The 21,059-nt window shown below is 38.5% G+C and overlaps 1 protein-coding gene across 1 annotated transcript in view; it reads right to left on the reverse strand.

Annotated features, from left to right (window-relative positions):
- The window catches only part of Cse1l (chromosome segregation 1 like), a 49,479-nt gene that overhangs the window by 13,470 nt on the left and 14,950 nt on the right, over positions 1-21,059 (reverse strand). Inside the window, exons 3-14 of the mRNA XM_005362868.2 lie at positions 19,108-19,250; positions 12,859-12,960; positions 12,632-12,777; positions 12,092-12,182; positions 10,500-10,607; positions 8,572-8,664; positions 5,698-5,865; positions 5,466-5,595; positions 4,667-4,732; positions 3,830-4,032; positions 3,094-3,178; positions 1,247-1,308 (exon numbers count right to left, since the gene is read on the reverse strand). Of these exons, the coding sequence (XP_005362925.1) occupies positions 1,247-1,308; positions 3,094-3,178; positions 3,830-4,032; positions 4,667-4,732; positions 5,466-5,595; positions 5,698-5,865; positions 8,572-8,664; positions 10,500-10,607; positions 12,092-12,182; positions 12,632-12,777; positions 12,859-12,960; positions 19,108-19,250 (1,397 nt within the window). The remainder of the gene's footprint in view (positions 1-1,246; positions 1,309-3,093; positions 3,179-3,829; positions 4,033-4,666; positions 4,733-5,465; positions 5,596-5,697; positions 5,866-8,571; positions 8,665-10,499; positions 10,608-12,091; positions 12,183-12,631; positions 12,778-12,858; positions 12,961-19,107; positions 19,251-21,059) is intronic.

A 21,059-nucleotide genomic window follows, 5' to 3' on the forward strand; every position in this document is an offset into this window, starting at 1 on the left:
AAAAAAAAAAGGAGCCTGGAACATTCTGTTATTTGAGAAAAACTCTCAGAGGTTATAGAGTCTATATCAAGACACAGAAACCTTGTTGGCCAAAATAGGCAGCTAAAACCCCCTAAAGCCTGCATGTGTAACCCTACAAAGAGTATGTTTTCTTCTGTAGAGACTGATAAGTATACTATCCGTTGACGTAATAATGGTGATTTTAAGATACAGTAAAAATCACAAGGGTACATGTTTTGAAAGAGTAAATTAAGATTATTCAAAACATATCTAGAAAGATTAAAATGCTATTAAAAATGAATTGGTGATAGCAATTTTTCTTCACATGAACCAACTGATAAATGTTATTTCTAAAAGTGGACAGCTGTGATTGTGTCTGCTCTGATGGAATGAAACAAAATGTATCTAATACATTTCTCTTCTCTTGGGAGGCTACATCCAATTCAACTACCAACTCCAACAAGATCAAAATACAGATAAATTTTTGGGTAAAGGTGCTTGCAGCCATGCCTGATGTTTCGTAGACATGGCAGGAAGAGGGACCACTCCATCCAGTACCCCTCTGACCTCTATATCTGTGCTGTGGCATGCCTACCTACCCAAAATAAATTTATTACTTCAAAATAGCAATCCAGAGGCTAGAGGAATAGAATACCACCATAAGGATGCAATCAGCTAAGGCAGAATGTGCAATCTGCGATCTCAGTGACTATTCTCTGACAAATACGGTCAGTAGAGCAGGTCTGTGACAAAGTAGGCAATATCAGAATTGTCAACTACAAACAACCTAGTTTGGGTCAATTTTTTTGTTTTTTGTTTTTCAAAACAGGGTTTCTCCGTGTAGTCCTGGCTGTCCTGGAACTAGCTTTGTAGACCAGGGTAGCCTTGAACTCAGAGATCTGCCTGACTCAGCCTCCTGAGTGCTGAGATTAAAGGTGTGCGCCACCACCACCCAGCCAAATTTTTAATAAAACTGTTATAAAACATAAGATACTAAGGTGGGTTATAGAGATCAACACATGAGAACACTTGCTTGTTATCATGTGTGAATCCATGAGTTCAGTTTTCAGGGTAAGAAGCAGAAAAACAAGACATTTAAGGGAAATTAAGCATCATCTGGAATCACAGGTTATTAAAGAGGATTTTTTTTAGTTAGATGCAGATGTCAAATAATGATTACACAGGAGACTGGAGAAGTTGCTACATAAAACTATTAAATGCCAGGTGGGGAAAAAGCACTACTTACTTGATTCCTAAAAATCATAATATATTTGATACCATCAGCTTTAAGAACAGGAAACTCATTCACTATTAAAAAAACAAAAAACAAAAACACAATTACATAAGATTACTCACAAATCAGTGACATCAGAGCTTAAACAAGGGAGCTACTACTGGTCAAGTGACTGGAGTTTGGCTGCTGCCTAATGTATGTCAGTGTCCCAACAATTAAGCTGTTCTGAACTCACATCATTCAGTTGGGATTTGCTTTCAATTCCTCTAGTGAAAGAAAAACAAATTGGTGATAATATAATACCAGCCAGCTGTTGCTAATCATAAAGCCAGCTGGACAATGGAGGCATAGAAGCTTATCGAACTACTGTTGACCCCTGTGTGTAAATATACTTTCATTGTGTTAACTCTGCCTAGTCTGCAACTTGATATATATATATACATACACACACACACACACAGAGAGAGAGAGAGAGAGAGAGAGAGAGAGAGAGAGAGAGAGAGAGAGAGAGAGAGAGAGAGAGCGCGGGCGAGCGAGCGAGCGAGCGAGCATGTGCGTGAGCAGGCTGGCCACAAACTCATAGAAAGTTGGCTGCCTTTTGGTAAGGGGATTAAAGCATACTCCAGAGATATCCTGAGTTTGTGCATGGCACTGTCCTTCCTATCATGGTTGCCATGAGAAAACAGCAGCCATGGCCAATGGCCATGGGCCTCAGCAAGGACCACAAGGGGACAAAGAACATGAGCATGCCGACACACAGCCAGCGATAAGGGCACCTCACTAAGCAACCAAGTTCTTGGGGGACATGAGGCTTTGTAGCCTACGAGTGGTGTGTCATGGAGCTGCTCAAGGTGTCCAAGGACAAACTCGGGTATGCACATCTATTCCAAGAGGAAGCAGGAAGAGCTAAGCAACATGCTAGTGGCCATGGGAAGGTGGTGGCCAAAGACTGATGACTCCCACCCCCATAAACTCTGATGACACACACATACACACAAAAAGATATGCTCCAGAATGCCTGGCTATATACATTCCTCTTACCAAAAAAGTTTAAGGAATTATCTCAATTTACATCAGCATATTCATAAACATGGGAAACTTTTCTTACCAATTTCACATACTTTAAAACTAAATTTGATTTCTTTCCTTGTTTTTTCAAGGCAGAATATGATCCATCACCATATGGCCTTGAACTTGTCCTGTTGCTTTAGAAGTCTATGAACTCCTTAGTCTTCTTGCCTCAGCTTTGAAAATGCTGGGATTACAGACATATCATCCACCCACCCACCCAACCAACCAACCATCCATCCATCCATCCATCCATCCATCCATCCATCCATCCATCCATCCATCCATCCATCCATCCATCTGTGACAGGGTCTCACTATGTAGCTGCAGTTATCCTGGAACTCAAGTCTAGATCAAACTGGCCTAGAACTCAGAGACCTGGTGCCTCATGGGTGTTGATAATAAATCCATGTGCTACTACAACAGGCTAAAATTTTGATTTAATGTGTTTGTTTTCCTGCACTTAAATGTGTGCTGGAATTAAAGATGTTCACCACCACAACCATCTTAGAACTTTTAATTTACTTTCTTTTCCTTCCTATATGAAAAACACAATAAAAATGTAGCAGGATAACAAAGCCAAGTTTCAGTCTGTCCTAGTTTCTTCTAAAACAAACAAAAAAAGTATTGTCAGGTTAATTTTACATAGATAGGAGCTAAGGAAACCACGTCATTACTGCCTCTGAAAATTCCAGTGACAGGGAGCCCTGAACTTCTGCCATATTATTGTAGCAAAAACTGAAGGTACAACATTATAAGTTATAGAAAAGAAACAATTTCACAAAACTCACCATTATTTGATTTTAAATCAGGAAGTATGTGATTCACAAAAAATTCAGTTAGGTTTACAAGTTCATTGGCTTGTGTGATTCCATGCTAAAAAAAAATACATAACAGTAAAATAATACAAAATATGCGCATACAATAGCACAAACTTAGGAGATGAGCGCTTCATTTAACCCTCTTTATTGTTGAGTATAAATGTTTTACTTCATCTATGTCTATGCCTAACATGTATGTCAGGTGCCTGAGGAGGCCAGAAGAGGGTATCCGGTCCCATGCAATTGAAGTTACAGAAGGCATGAACCATGTAGATGCTGGGATTTGAACCCAGGTCTTCTGGAAAAATAGATGGTAGACTTAACCAAAAAGCTATCTCTTCATTGTTTTTCCTTTTTCTTTCATGAGCCAGGATCTCACTACGTCGCACTGAGGGTCTTGAGTTCACGGTTCTCGTCTAGCCTTTTGTGTGCTGGTATTATCTTTTCAGCCCCAATTTTTAGATATAAAACAAAACTGTCTTAAGACAATAAATGTTCCTAAAGCAATTAGTTTAGCTAAATTAATTATGTTTTATACAGTGAAGTAAGAATGGGCAGTGTGGATCAAGAGGCAAGTACGCAGTTCATCCACATGAAGCTGTGCGGAGAGTATATTAAGAGCAAGAGGCTGCATTAGCAGATAGACATTTCTTTTTGGGTCCTGTGGTTGCTAAGCTGTTTCAGAAACAAAACCAACAAGATTTACCTTCTGTGTTTGAGCTTTGGATGCCAAAGACGTGACAAGGTAAATGGCTGCATCTTTGTGTTTCCAGTTGACAGAAGGATTTTTTGCATATTCCTGGAGCATAGAATTAACATAACCAGAGAAGATTCCTGTCACAGGACCTTCAAAAAATTTGCATAATCCTCGTACAAGATCACAAGCAGCCCTGCGTCTAGTATCAATATCTATAAAATCGAAAGAAAATGTATCTTGGGACAAAGAAGCAACCAACCAGTCCAATTTTTAAGAAACTGTAAGCAACACAAAGAACGTACTTTTTCCCTAAAAAAAAAATCACAGTTTAGAATGAAACTAAAGTGGTTATAATATCATAAATTCTACAAAAAATAATTTGAAAAGACAAAAGATTTAAGACTTTTATTTTTGCTTTTTGATAAGGACTGAACCCAAGTAATCAATGTAGCAATGTAATCAATATAAGGGCTCTACTATGAGCTATATCCCCAGTCTCTATCAATTGGATCTTTTGAGACAGGGTCTCATATAGCATACGATGGCTTTAGCTGAGGATGACATTGAACTTTTGTATGTGGTGTGTACATATATGTATGTTTCTGTGCACACACAGGCATTTTTAGTGTGTACAGGCTAGAGGTCAATGTTGAATGTCTTCCTTGATCAATTTATACTCTTTTGTGTATCAGTGTGAAAGCAGATGAGGGGACAAACAGACACAAGGGTTAGAGTTAGAGAAGGAAAAGACTATACTGTTAGCTATTTCCCACATTTATTAGGAAAAAAAAAAGCCTTAAAATTGGCTTGCTAGGTGACTATTAACTAAAAAAACCAAATACATACCAGAGCCTTCTAAATCCCTTCTTATGTACTCCTCAGAATTATCTTCAAATGCCTCTTCATCAGCAGCTAAAGAGAAGGGTGATTAATTTGAGGTGACCTCCAGAGAACACATGTCATCACAATCTACATCTGAACTGCTGTTCTAAAAGTATTCTTTCACTGTGACTTTAGCAGCAAACACCCCAAAAGGTGAGTAATCGACAAATCATGATTGCAATAAATATTCTTTATTTATTATTTATTATTCCTAAAACCCACCTTCATCTCCAACATTCAAAAGTTTAGGCATCATTCTAGGAATGCCTTCTATTTTGCCAGGAAGTACATTAAAACAAAACACAACTGTATTTGCTATTATTTGATAAAATATTTCATGGATAAACACAAGTAGCACAGACATTATCAGAATAAGGACCTGTCCAGATGTGTCTTGAAAAGTCATAATTGAAACAACAATAGCTGGATGGTGGTGGCGCATACCTACCTTTAATCCAGCATTTAAAAGGAGGCAGGAGAATCTCTGTGAGTTCAAGGCCAGTCTGGTCTACAGAATGAGCTCCAGGACAGGCTTCAAAGCTACATTGAAATCCTTCTCAAAATACCAAAAGAAAAAAGAATAACCACACACACATACACGCACACAAAATCATAGCGATCAGAAGAAGACATCTTATTAAATTGATGTTAAACACCTTTAAACAATAGGGGAGGAGGGGGATTTCATGCCTAGCTCACCAGTTTGTACTTTAGAGAACAGCTTTTAATCCCCTGAAAACCCTTTCCACTTTCCCATAATTACCTCTAAATTCCATGTTAGGCACAATAACCTTTTCACAGATACTTGTCAGTGTGTTCTGGTCCTCAAAAAGATTCTTATAATGAGGTCTTTCGCAAACTGAAGCCAGAAATTGAATTGCGTTGCTTACCAACTGAAACAAAAGACAAAAATAAGAATATATTTAAAAGCAAAACTAATTTTTTTAATGAAATAAACAGGGAAGGAATATTTCTTGTCTCTAATATCATCTTACCAAATCGTATTTAACCTCTTGACCTGTTGTAACTAGTAAATTCCAAATGGCTGTGACAAAGCGAGGCAGGTACCGCTGAAACTCCTCATCATACTTTTGTGCATAGAGCGCAGCATTATCACAAATCTGAGACTTTAAAAGCTCCAATAAGCCTGCTTCCTCTTCATCCTCACATGAGAGAAAAGATAAAACTCAAAAACATACAACTTTTAGGTTGATATAAAGGAAGGAGAGAAGCTGTAATTCAGGCATAGGTTTCTTTAAAACGTAATTAAATCCAAATCAACTATTGTACTGTATTTCTGCTGGCATCACATATGCAAGGTTTTCAAAGAAACAAGTGATAAAACCATTATTTACTAATCACTGACAGTAACTCTTAACATCTCCCACCTTTTGATTTTTTAAATATTCAAATATTTATTTATTTATTTAGTATATGATATTCTGTCTGTGTGCATACCTGCAGGCCAGAAGAGGGCACCAGACCCTATTACATGTAGATGGTTGTGGCTGGAAATTGAACTCAGGACCTTTGGAAGAGCAGGCAATGCTCTTAACCTCTGAGCCATCTCTCCAGCCCCCTACCTTTTCATTTTTTAAGACAAGGTTTCTCCATGTAGCCCTGGCTAACCTGGAACTAGCTCTGTAGACCAGGCGGTCCTCCAATTCACATAACTCTGCCTCCTAAAGGCAAGCGCCACAACTGCCTGCCCCCCCCCCCCGCTTGAAAACAGTCTTTCAATATGTACTAGGCTAGCCTCAAACTAATGATCCTTTGACTTCAATATGCCAAGTACTTGAATTATAGGCGAGCATCACAACACCTAGATCCTCACTATTTGAGCTGAGTAAGCCTTTTTTCTCCTTGTTGTTGATAATGAAGCATTTCAAATATGAGACTGAAAAATATGTGGAGACTAGAGAAACATCTCAGTGTTGAAGAGCACTTCCCATTCCTGCTGAGGACCTAGGTCAATTCCTAGAAGGCAAATGTTAGTTCATGACCAACAAAAAACTCAGTTCTAGGATGTGATATACATTTGCATGTGTGAGGAAAACACACATACACAAAAAATAAAATTTAAAAATGTAAAACAGAAAAAATAATACTATAGAAGCTTGAACAGTAATTATATATACTTTCTGTAGCATGAGTTTTTAAAAACTATATTTTCAAGTTTTATGTGCATAGGTGTTTTGCCTATATGCATGCCTGTGCTTCATGTATGCCTGATGCCAGTGGAGATCAGAAGGGAGCATTGAATTCCCCTAGAACTGGAATTACAGATGGCTGTGAGCCAGTATGTGGGTACTGGGAACTAAACACAGGTCCTCTCTGTCAGAGCTGTTGGTGCTTTTACCCATTAGGCAATCACATCAGTGCACTCCCATTTTACTATTATGCTATTCCACAAAGGATTATCATTTTATTACTAAGTATACTAATATGTGCAATGCCCAATCTCCAAACAAATTAACACTATAAGGTTTGTATAAACACTTTGCTATAAAATATTTAACAGCTGGGGGAACACAATAGGAAGCTAGGAGCACTTGCTCCTCTTGCAGCCCTGGGTTTACTTGCCAGTATCCAAACAGAAGTTCATAACCACTGGCAACTCCAGTTCCAGGGGATCAAACATCCTCTTCTGGCCTCTGCAGGCACGGCACGAATGCGGTGCATATATGTATGCAGGCAAACACTGACACACATAAAATATTTTTAAAATAGCAGCCTTTAATTAATATAACTTTAAGTAGGGTTCACCAACTGCATTGAAACTGATTAGTGCAGTCTCTCCTTGTGCCCCTCACGCTTTGAGTCCAAACCAAGTGACTCCGGCACATTTTTGATTAGCTGTATGGACCAGATTCTCCTCCACATACTATCTCCTTCACAGAATTGGACATTTCTCAACTCTTACGAACTTTGCAAATATATGCTAGAAAATAAATTAACAATAAACTAAATATTGAGTTGGGAATGGTGAAGCATGCCTTTAATAACCTAACTTAGGAGGCAGAGGCCAATGCATGTGAGTTCAAGGCTAGCCAGGTCTACAAGCAAGTTCCAGGAAAGCCGGGGCTACCCAGAAGAATCCTGCCTCAAAGGGAGAGAAAATAAATAAAAAGTCATCAAGCATGGCAACAAATGCTATTATCTGCTGAGCTATCTTACAAGCTCCCCAAGGAACATATTCAATATAATTTAAGTTTGTATCAATATACAAAAATCTAAATCAATGTAAATTGCCTATAAATAATAGCCCACAAGTATTCACTCTATTACTCGCTATTATGAGTATAGGCTCAGGGATCTCTTTTAAAAAGGGGGGGGAACTAGATGGGATAACAGATTAATGTGAGCTTACTCACACTAACAATAATAGTAATAGAATGTACACATTCTCTCTTCCAGCTGTGGGATTTGGTTGCTGTTCCCCATTGAACAGAAGACTGTGATCTGTGATCTATCCCTAAATAAATAACCCTTTATTACACTCAATTCTGAGCTAGTGTGAGATTTCTTTTTAGCATCTGTCTTCAGGATCTCATAATCCAGGGTGTCCTCAAACCTGAGAATGACACTGAATTCCAAATCTTCTGATGCCAACGTTGCTAAGGTTATAGGAAAGTAGATCCAATTACGTTAAAAAATTTCCTACATATTACATAATCAAATTTCTTACATTTGTGGAATTCTATCTAGTAATAATCCACAAGTAAGTCTTCAGACTAATTTTTTTTCCTTTACTGCTGTTTTGAACCCAGGGCCCACTCATGCCAAGCAAACATTTCAACACTGCATTTCACCAAGGTAATTCTTAATGAAGGAAAAAAAAAAACTTTGACAATATTTTAAATACTTACATCAGTCTGTAGGAGCTTATTATCCAATGTCAAGAGGGTATGAAAGTTGTTCATCCAAGTTTCCATATTATCTTCAAAGAATTCAGGGAGATCCTAAAAAATAATCGTGGACTTGAAACTTTGATAAAATGGAGAGAGTAACCTATTTCCCCACTACGATAAAACATCTGGCCATGCCTCTGGGTTCATCTGTGTTCATATAGACTTTGGTCCATCTGTAACTGTGGCAGCTGATATCTGTCCTGCAGTCCCAGGCCTCTGAAAATCACACCACTGTACCTACTATGTTTCCCCAGTCTATATCCACGTATTTCTTAAGAGATTCAACGAGGACTAGCATGATGCCCATGTTCACAAATTATACTCATTACCAACCTCTTTCCCTTCCAACTAGTGAGTTTACTGTAAGATGACCACAGTCCAGACTCTGGTTTCTTGTACAATTGCTGATTTTCTCTAGCATAGACAGTACAGTACAGTCTTCTGAAGAAATGGGCTTCCTACCTGTGACAACTCAAGCTTATTTTTCCTGATTTTTCAGATAAACAAAACAAAACGACAACAACAAAAACTCAGTAGTACTCACTTAAAAATTTTGCTATCAAGTTTAACACATACATTGTTTGAAGACATTTGTCAACCTTCACCTAATAAAAATGGAATTTCTTTGGCGAAGGCTCCCTGACCACTGCAAACACTACCATGTTCTGAATGTTAAGAACAGGCAGAGACTACACAGTACAAAGGACAAATTCAGTTCCTCTATCTCGGTGCATGAATGCGCACCAGTTAATACCCCTTCCTTGTCCTGAAGTTCTAATTCAAGAATCCCTGCATCAAGAACAGGCATACAGCATGTGCATGCATGCACACAGAAAAACAAACCTAAAGAAAAAAAGAAAACTTAAGAGAAGCTCAGGTTAAGAGCACATCCTGACCTTAGAAGGGTCAGAGTCTGGGTCCCAACACCCATGTGGTTGAGTCCCAAACACCTGCAACTCGTTTTGGAATCCAAATCCAGTCCTGACCTCTAAAGACATCGCACTTGGCACATACTCAGACGCATAATGAATAAAAATAAAAATAGGTAATTTTTAAAAAGCCCAAAAGGAATAACTGGAGATGGTATCTTGATAACAAGCACGACAGATTTTTCTTGCTGTAGTGCAGTGGTCACCAGCACTCCCTCTGACATGTCTATAGCTCTTATTCCTGTCAGAGCTTTTCCCCTCTCTCACAAGCCTACAATGAGATGGTTCAGTGGTTAAGATCGCTAGCATCCACATGGTAACTCACCACTACTGTAACTTCAGCCCACTTCTGGCCTCCTCAGGCACCCATACACACACGGCATACTTCACACATACAAATAAATAAAAACTCAAAAATCACATTGATTTATTAATTTTTGTTTCTGCCATGCTTTTAAAATTTAGGGCAGAGGTGTGAGGTGGAGGGAGGAGATGCTGAAGGGATAGCTAACTGATTTTTGGCTCCTAGAATCAACAAAGGAACTCACAATTGTCTGTAATTCCAGTTCTGATGTCAAGTCATTTCTCCAACCCCTACTGTTAAAATGATGTTAAGATTTTTGAGGACTTTCTCTTGTTCATGGACATAAATATACAGTTTCTTAGAATTATCTTTATAGCTTGTTTAAAGTAGACCCGTTGTAGAGAGAAAAGGTCCTGACAGCAGTTTCACAGAAAAACAAAGCTGTTCCCCGTCACCACCTCCAAGAACTATTAACAAAATAGAGAGAAAAAAAAAGGAAAGAAAGAAAAGAAAAAGGCTTGGGGGTGGGGCTACAAAGATGGTTCAGTGGTAAGGAGCCCTGGGGTAGATTGTATATTTAAAGTTGAAAGAGAGAGAATGAGAGTGAGAAAGGAAAAACGAGAACCCAAAGCAAGAAATCAAATAAAACTTACCTGAAAGTTTAAACTATAGAACAATTTTGAGATCAAGATCAAAGAAGAAAAAAGAATCCTCAGGGCAGAGGCGTCATTTGCATGGGTGCTGCACAGTTCAATGGTAGCCTTGGAAGGGAATTTAGGAATATGGTTTTAGTGTATCATAAAATCAGCATGCTAAGCTTAATTAGGGCCACAATGGTCTACAGAGTGAGTTTCAGGCTAACCAGAGCTACATAGAGTAGAGAGGAGGGCTAGAGAGACGACTCAGTGGTTAAAAGTACCACAGTGGATAAGAACCTACAGTTCCAGAGAATCCTACAGGCTTACACATAGTGCACATACATGCAGGCAGGAAAACATTCATATACAAATAGAAAAATAATCTAAAAAAGGAGACAACCCGTCTCAAAGCCACTGAATGAATGCCTATTGTATAGAGAATGTATAAATATTAAACAACAGGATTTTTATATGCTAAAAATTCCTGTACTTTGCACATATATTCTATGTAAGTAAATGTTACTTGCTTTATTCTGGAATGCAGAATTTAAAATATTAAGGTTTTCTCAATGAACTGCTACACCCAAGAAAAGGGGCAACATTTCTAACAGAATATGCAGAACAATATGTTCATTTTATACAGTGTAATCTGGATAAAGCGTTTTTCTTTTCCAGACAGTCTCACCATAGAAACCAAACTGATGGGGACGGAACCTGTTCAAGATAGCCCAGATGGCCTAAAATTTCCAATCCTCCTGCATCTGCTTCCCATGCGCTGGGATTACAGACATGTGAACTATACCCAGTCTCTAAGACTTTTTACATTGTTAGTAAATAAAAATATTTACCAATCTAAAGTTGGAAAACTGATTACACTGCCTTAATTTTTGAAAAAAAATTATTCAAACACTAAAAACCCTTATATAAGTTCTGTATCTGAGTACTGACTACGACACAACTATTCTCTGTGAAGGTCAGAAATGAAAAGCATTTCTGTCATCAAAAAAGTCAGACTTAAGCCGATGGGCTTAAGTTTCCTTTTACTAACGGTATTTGTGCGATCTTGTCTGAAAAAAAAAAAGGTTAAATTTTCTTTCAATTTTATAGGATTCTTATAAAAACGAAGAACATTCTAAAGTAAGTACCCTGTGCTCTGTAAAATAACATAATTAATTAAATTCCACATATGTCAAAAATATCAATCTCTCTTTACAGATATAAATTCACTTACTTGGGTGAAATGATAGGATTGGTTTTGTTTTTAAGTATCCTTACAAAAATGAGGGAGCAGACTAAAAAAGTGTCAGTAACATAATACTTGTACAACATGGAAGCTCACTCCTCACCATGCCCATTTCTGCACAGGGTTGAAATTTTTCTAAAGGAAATACTTTAGCACTTGGGAGTCAGAGACAGGCAGAAATATGTAAGTTCAGGCCAGACTGGTCTACAGAGCAAGTTTCAGGACAGACTCCAAAGATACAAAAACACTGTCTTAAAAAAAAAAAAAAGGCACTATCAACCAAGCTTTAAAAAGAAAATCTCTAAAATGTATATACATATTTCATCAATTTAAAATACTAGGTAATTTTCAAGACATACCATACCTTAAACAGATTAGTCAAAGGCAAAGCAAAGGCATCCAAAACAAGTTTAATTTCGGTCCATAACTCGTTTGACTTAAACTCATGCCGGTATCTAGAAAAGGAAGAGGAAGTATAGGAGTACAACTTTCTGTTAATTTAGATGACCAAAGACAGACGACTAGACACCTTCAACCAGACAGCCTTCTGAATTCAAGGTACAAATATCTAATTACCTAATAGAAAATAGGGCAGTGTGAGATAAATGTCCTTTTTTGTTTGTTTTGGTTTTTCAAGACAGAGTTTCTCTGAAGCTTTCAAGACTGTCCTGGAACTAGCTCTACAGACCAAGCTGGCCTTGAACTCACAGAGATCCACCTGCCTCTGCCTCCCAAGTGTTGGGATTAAAGGCACACAGGCACCACCACTGCCTGCTGAGATGAAGATTCTTAAGAAGAAGCAAACACAATAATACTTTGCCACTCAAGGATGTTCATACTCACAGAAAGTTATACTAATGTAACAGAAAGAGCATACTAAAAGAATAAACTTGCATATTAATACCTTTTAAAAAGTGAATGTGCTGTACGAAGGACTCCATTAATAACATGGAAATCTCCACTCTGAAAGCGATTCACCATTTCTGTCAACAAGTCGGGCCATTTCTGAGGGAAATCTTCTCTCCCTATGATGCTAATAGCGTCACTCAGCTAGGGAAGGAAAGGTTTAATTAGCAGAGAGCCTCAGAAAGGCGCACCCACCTTCATGGGCCTACAAGTAAGAAACATCACCTGCTTCTGAATCTGCTCTGGGCTGCTCAGCATCAGATGTACTATATTGGCTTTAATAGCCACTCGATCAGCCTCACAAATTTTATTTGGTTCATCTTCAACCTAAAAGAGAAACATCAACAAGTAGGTGATGCAGGATCCATATTCACATTTATCTGAGTTCACAGGTAAAAGACAACTAATTTTTATTATCTCAGGTTACCAAGGAAAATGGAGAATATGGCCATTCCTCAGACTCCTCCTTCAGGAATAACAACAGATTTTAAAAATCTGGCAAAAGCATGAACTCTTTCCTTAGAGAAATGTATATTTTGATGATACCAGAGAAGTCTATGCTCAGGGTCTATCTTTCAAAGTATCTCTTTTTCTCTTAAGCTTCATGCTTAAGTTGTACATTAATTTTTTTTTTCCTTTTTGGTGTTTTGAAACAGGGTTTCTCTGTGTAACAACCCTGGCTGCCCTGGAACCTACTCTGTAGACCAGGCTGGTCTTGAACTCAGAGATCTGCCTGTCTCTGCTTCCCTAGTGCTGGGATTAACGGTATGTGCCACTACCACCTGTCTTAAAATATCTTAAACTGTTTCAAAAAGAAAGAGAGGGAAGGAAACAAATATATATATTCTTTTCTAAATTTAATATCTGGCATAAAAACTACTGAGCTCTCTGACTCTCTAATGACAATTAAGAATTCTATTTCTTCCCAGGTATGGTGGCGCATGCCTTTAATCCCAGCACTTGGGAAGCGGAGGCAGAGGCAGGTATAACTCGGTGAGTTCGAGGTTATGCTGGTCTACAATGCAAGTTCCAGGATAGCCAAAGTTACACAGAGAAACCCTGCCTTGAAAACAAAACAAACCGGGGGCTGGAGAGATGGCTCAGAGGTTAAGAGCACTGACTGCTCTTCCAGAGTTCCTGAGTTCAATTCCCAGCATCCACATGGTGGCTCACAACCATCTGTAATAAGACTGGTGCCCTCATATGGCTAGCAAGGAGACAGACAGAACACTGTATATACAATAAATAAATCTTTAAAAAAAAAAAGAAAAAACAAAACAAAAAATAATACTGGTTCTGAGCTGGAGATTGTTGAGCAGGTAAAAGTATGTACTACTCTTGCACAGTACACAGGCTTGGTTCCCAACACCCACAGTGGCTTATAACCATCTATAAATCTAGTTCCAGGAATCTAATACCCTCTTCTGGCCTTCTTGGGTACCAAGTAGGCAAGAGGTATGCAGACATACATGCAGGAAAAACATCCACTTTTTTTTTTTTTAAAAGAATTTTACTTCTGGGCTGGAGAAGTAAAATGGCTCAGTGGTTAAGAGCACTGACTGCTCTTCCAGAGGTCCTGAGTTCAATTCCCAGCAACCACATGGTGACTCACAGCCATCTGTAATGAGATCTGGTGTCCCCTTCTGGCTTGCGGGCACACATGGAAGGAATGCTGTACACATAATAAATAAATATTTTAAAAAAAAAGAATTTTACTTCTTAGATGAAACATAAAGATGGACATCTGTAATTCCAGCACATAAAGGATAAGTGACAGGCACTGCTTCACCGAAGTTTAAAGTCTATACTGTCCCTAAATAAAAAAATGGATGGATGGATGGAGATGGTTCAGTGAGATGGTACTGCTAACAGTGAGTTTAAGGGTTATGTTGTCCCTAAATAAATGGATGTACGGATGGAGATGGTTCAATGGGTATAAATGTTTGCCAGACAATTGTGAGGACCTGAGTTCAAGCAAATCCCCCAAATCTATATAAATCCAGATCTATAGCATGAATATCTATTATCCTAGTGCTACCCAGAGATGAGGGGCAGAAGCAGAAGCCCTAGAAGCCCAGGACCAGTAGACCATGCAGAGAAGAAAACCAACAAAATGAACATAGAAGGTAAGGACCAAACTCAGATGCTATTCTCCGACCTCCAAATGTGTACTGTGGCCCTCTTGTATATGCACTTACACTAAGTGGACAGGTGTGCTTGATGTGCATGCTTGAGCCCACAGCATATGAACACGAGCAGACACACACACCGGGGGGGGGCACGGATAACAGGAAGAATGCTTGCACACCACACACAAAGTTCTAGGTTCAGTTTAAAGGACTAAATAAATAAATTAGGCATGGTGATGCCTGGAATCCTAGCACTTAGGAAGTACAGGCAGATGGGTTAGGAATTTAAGGTTATTTTCAGAGACACAACATATTTTGAGGCCACTCTGGGCTATGTGAGACCTGGTTTAAAAAAAAAAAAAAGAGCTGGGCAGTGATGGTGCATGTCTTTAATTCCAGCACTCGGGAGTAGAAACAGGAAGTTCAAGGCCAGCCTGGTCTACAGAGATAGTTCCAGGACAGCCAGGGCTACACAGAGAAACCCTGTTTCGAGGGGGGAAAAAGATAGAAAGAAAAGGAACAATTACAAAATGATTTGAGGTCTAGGGTGTGGGTATATTCTGGAAAACATGACTAGGATGTATAAAACCTTAGGGTTGATCCCTAGTAACACCAAAAAGAAGGGAAGAAGGGAAGGAAGAGAGAAAGAAGGAGGGAGGGAGAAAAGAAAGGCAAGTAGGCAGGCACGCAGGCAGGTAGCAAGGATGATGTGGGATGCCCTTCTTTATGCTGTGATCATGTCTTATTACCACTGGTTAATAAAGAAACTGATTTGGCCAATAGCCAGGCAGAATATAGATAGGTGGGAAATCCAAGCAGAGGCAGAGGGAGAAAGAAGGCAAGGTTGGGGGCTGGAGAGATGGCTCAAAGGTGAAGAGCACTGATTGCTCTTCCAGAGGTCCTGAGTTCAATTCCCAGCAACCACATGGTGGCTCACAGCCATCTATAATGAGATCTGGTGCCCTCGTCTGGCATGCAAGCATACATGGAAGGAATGTTGTATACAAAATAAATCATTTTTTAAAAAAAGGCAGGGTTGGGGAGAGACACCACCAGCTGCGAGGGAAACAACATGTAAGGGAACAAAATACAAGCCCAGGAGCCTCATGATAAAATATAAACTAACAGAAATGGGTTAATTTAAGAAGTAAAAGCTAGCTGGGAATATTCCTAAACCACTGGCCAAATAGTTGGTAATTAATTTAAGTTTCTGTGTGATTACTTGGGACTGGACAGCTGAGAAAGCTCAGTCTCCAATTACAGGAGAAAGATTTCAGTTTACATGTAAGCTAATCAGCATGTGATTAAAATCTATAGATTTGTCAATGCATATTAAGTAGTCATCTTGTGTTGTTGGGGGATTTACTTGTTTTTTGAGATAGGGTCTCTATGTAGCTCTGGCTGGTCTTGAATTAAAAAGAGTTTCACCTGCCTGTCTCCCATGGCTGCAATAAAAGGCACATGCCATTATGCTTGGTCTATCAAGAGTCACCTTTAAAAGCAACAACTTGATTCTCATCTTAAAGATCTGTCCTATGAAAACTCACTGTCTGTTACTAGTTAAGAGTATACTCAGAGGTACACCTCTTAAAGATTATCGAGGGGTTGAAGAGATGGTTCAGAGGCTAATCTGGAAGATTACTCTTTCAGAAGTCCAGAGTTCAGTTCCCAGCAACCTACCACAAGGGGGCTCACAACCATCTATAATGAGATCAATATAATGAGATCTGGTGCCCTCTTCTGGTGTGCAGGCACAACACTATACATAATAAATAAATCTTTAAAAAGCTATTATAGACTCTTTGGTTTTATAGATAGAGACAAACACTAAGGATGCTGAGGCACAAAGAATGCTCATGAGTTTGAGGACTGCCTGTGCTACAAAAAGAGACAGCCTCAAAAAGCCCTTCCATCCCTCCTACCCTACAGAAAAGAAAAGCTAGCATGCCTGCAAACTGCATGGTCTTTCTAAGATTCAAAATTATTTCTTCACCACATAGAACAATATTTAATGAATAATATAAACTTTAATTGCATCCAAAATGGGGCATGTATTCCCACACAGAATCTGAGAAAGCTTAAAAGAAAAAGTTCCAAACACACAAATATAGTGATATTCTGTTTACAATTTATATATTTACTTATATATAATTTATATACATTCTGTTTATAATTTATATATATATTTATAACATTAAGAGCTTGCCTCAAGATCAGAGTGCAAAGCTAGCCTCATTAGTCAGCTACACAGGCCAGATAGTGGTGGTGCACACTTTTAATCCCAGCACTAGAGAGGAATATAAAGTGGCATGAAACAGGAACGTGCTCTTTTCAGTCTAAAGATTTCACAGAGGGGCTGGAGAGATGGCTCAGAGGTTAAGAGCACCGACTCTTCTTCCAGAGGTCCTGAGTTCAATTCCCAGCAACCACATGGTGGCTCACACCCATCTAAAATGACATCTGGTGCCCTCTTCTGGGGTGCAGGTACATATGCAGGCAGAATGCTGTATACATAATAAATAAATCTTAAAAAAAAAAAAAAGATTTCGTAGAGGTAATAGCTCTCTAGTGTTTGGCTGCTTTGCTTCTCTGGTCTTCATCTTGAATCCCAGTATGTGTCTCTGGGTTGTTATTACTCGTGCTTATGTTATGTTAAGTATGTTTCCAAGGGTAAACAGAGATATATTTTAGATAGATACCCTATAAACACTCCAGAGATATACAGACATTTTTTTTAAAGAAACAGCGTTTACATTTAAAATGTTTTAATGGCCTAAGGCTTTTCATGATAGTGAGACACATCTGCTCCTGGCAGCACTAATTTAATTCAAAAGAGGATAGTGGGCAATGAAGAACCTCTACATGGAGTTTGCTTTAGTTCTGGAAAATTAGTCACTTGGCAAGAAACTGCCCTTGTCTCAACTGCTGACAGTATGCTGTCCAAATTGGATGTACAGGACACACACACACACAAAAAAATGCAACTGCTGAACTTTGTCAAGGACAAGTTAAGACCAGACATGCTAAGTCTGAAGGCAGAAGATGGATGCTCCAACAGAGGAACCTAGGCAGAGCCAGCTGCATCTAGCTTTTCTATAGTTTTGGAGGTTGTTTGCTTTTGCACTTCCTGTTTAATTGGATAATATATCCTTCTCAGGTCTCTGATCGGATAGTTATAATTAGTTTTCTGTAGCTTTGATAGAAAATAAATCGGGGGGGGGGCTGGAGAGATGGCTCAGTTGTTAAGAGCATTGCATGCTCTTCCAAAGGTCCTGAGTTCAATTCCCGGCAACCACATGGTGGCTCACAACCATCTGTAATGAGGTCTGGTGCCCTCTTCTGGCCTGCACAGACAGAATATTGTATACATAATAAATAAATAAATATTTTTTAAAAAAAAGAAAATAAATCAGGGGGGACTGGAGAGATGGCTCAGAGGTTAACAGCACTGACTGCTCTTCCAGAGATCCTGAGTTCAATTCCCAGCAACGACATGGTGGCTCACAGCCATCTATAATGAGATCTGGTGCCCTCTTCTGGCATGCAAGCATACATGGAAGAAATGCTGCATACATAATAAATAAACAAATAAATAAAAAGAAAATAAATCAGGTACAAAACTTTGGACTCACTAAATAGATAATATCTCTTGGACTCCATCAATAGATAATGGAGTATTTTCTTTAAATTTGCTAAATACTAATGGACTAAACATTGTAAATGTATTTCTTTCTTGATAATTGTTCTCATTGCATATAGTTTTACTGTATTAGATTTTAAACCTTTCCTTTTTATTTAGACTAAAAGGGGGAAATGTTGCAGAATATTTATTTACACTATGAAGATGTGTCTTTGCCAAGGTGCCTACTGATTGGTTTAAGAGCTGAATGGCCAATAGCTAGGCAGGGAAAGGTTAGACAGACAGTGATACAGTGAGTTCCAGACCAGCCAGACCTACACAGTAAGACCCTATTGTGAAATAATAAGTGAATGAATAAGGAAATCTTAATTACTTTAAATTTTACTTTTTTTGAGATGGGATTTCACTGTGCTACCCGGCTGTCAAGACCTCAGTATCCTTCTGTTTCAACCTCAGAATCTGGGGTTACAGAAACATAACACATACCCATCTTAAACTCCTTTAATTATCCATTTAAACTGTCTTCCCATCCTAACTCTCTTAACCTGAGTAATAAAGTTTAAGAAAGTTATGTGGAACTTAAATAACAGGAGTTTTGGAGAAAGAGCCTGTTTATCATGAATCTACATCTGAATATACTAAGAGAATTTATATAAACCATATCAAATATACTAGTATTTAATTCTGTATACCCAAAATACTTACAATTCTCCAGTTTCTTTTAATGTAGTTCTTGAAGGTTACTGAAGCACATACTTTAATGACGTTATCCTGTGACTTTTCCAGTAATGTTAAAAGCAACAGTGGGTAATTCTGATTTCCTTCTACAGATTCAAGAAATTTCTCAGCTGTGAAAGAATTTTCATGTTAGACTTGTTATAATAAAAACATTTACACTCTATACTTGTAATGAACTATGTCTTTATTTAAAGTATAAAAATAAGGCGGGGGGCTGGAGAGCTCAGTGGTTAAGAGTCTTGCCTGCTCTTTCAAAGGTCCTGAGTTCAAGTCCCAGCAACCACATGGTGGCTCACAACCATCTATGAGATCTGGTGGCCTCTTCTGGCCTGCAGGTATACATGCAGGCAGAACACTATACATAATAAATAAAATAAAAAATAAAGTATAAAAATATTTTTTAAAAAAGAGAAAGATTAGATGATGAATGATGGTTCAAGATTTAAACTGAGCTCCTAGGAGAGGGTCTAGGCCAATCCAGGCTAAGAATTGAACTTCAGACCAACTGGAGCTACAAAATGAGATCTGTCTTACAAACAAAACAAACCAGATACATAGATAGAAATCAACCAACAAACCACTGCAAAGATTAAAACATTTTTCCTACAGGGTAACATTTGTGTTAGTCATTAAATAGTTTTACACATAGTATCAGATGAAATGTATACCAAAGCCTTTGTTTTCAAATGACCTCAACTCAATTCTCCCACATTTATGGATGGCCTACTCAGATGATTGTCCACCCAAAGTTGCTGCTTCCCAAGAGAGTACTAGATGTTACTGTAAATTACACATCCTGCCGCCTTCCACAAACATTATTAGATTATTAAGATTATTTATATGAACAGCTATTACCAGTGAGCTAAACTGTCACTATCACCCAGAAAGCCTGTGACTACTAGCTCATCTAAGATCACAAAACCAAGACAAAAGACTTACTTCTTTTAAAGAAGATTTATTTACGCTCCAGATTAATGGTATACTGCTTTGATCTCAGCACTTGGGAGGCAGAGGCAGGTGGGTCTCTTTGAGCTCAAGGACAACCTGATCTACACACGGAGATCCTATCTCAAACAAATAAAACCAAAAAACAAACAAGGAGGACTAGAGGAAAAATAAAGATATTTTTAAAATGTATGAGCATTTTCCTGCTTGTATGCACATGTGACTGCAGTAACCACATTGGCTTCCCCAAACCTTGTTTTGCACCTACCATGTCCTTCATGAAGAATTCAATGCTGAATAAAAAAAAAAAAGTTTTCAGGAAAAGACACATAATGTTGGTTTTCTTGTTTGGGGTTCTTAGGTGATTTTTAAAAATTTGTTTATATTTACCTATTTTTAAACTGTGTGTCTGTCTGCCCAGTTTATGTGTGATGATATTCTCTTCCACCACGTTGGTTCCAGAGACCAAACTCAAGTCAGCCAAAAAGTTTGGCAGCAAGCACCTTACCCACTAAGCTATCTCATCTACTCTCATCTACTCACAGACAGGGTTTCATGTAGCCTCAGCAGCCTCTAATTTGCTATGAAGCTAAGGATGAACCTGAGTATCTGATCCCAAAAGCTGGGATTACAGACATGGGCTACCATACCCAAACTATGCAGTGCTGAGGACTGAATCTCCAGGTTCAAGTATGCTAGACAAGAACTCTACCTATACCCTTAGCCCTCAAGCATTCTTCTCAAAAGTTCAACTCCATGTTTTTGTGTTTCCTTTAACCCACTGATGGTAAGACAGTTTAGTGTATAAGGCACTTACCATATGTCTGTACTAGTCTAACAATCCAGGTTCTATCTTTGTGAACCAGGTAAAGATAGGAAGAGAGAACCACTCTACAAAGTTGTTCTCTGCTCAGTCCATAGAAATGTGCAGTGAAGCCGGGCGATGGTGGCGCACGCCTTTAATCCCAGCACTC

Source organism: Microtus ochrogaster, linkage group LG8 (assembly GCF_000317375.1).
Source record: "Microtus ochrogaster isolate Prairie Vole_2 linkage group LG8, MicOch1.0, whole genome shotgun sequence".
Classification (NCBI taxonomy): domain Eukaryota; kingdom Metazoa; phylum Chordata; class Mammalia; order Rodentia; family Cricetidae; genus Microtus; species Microtus ochrogaster.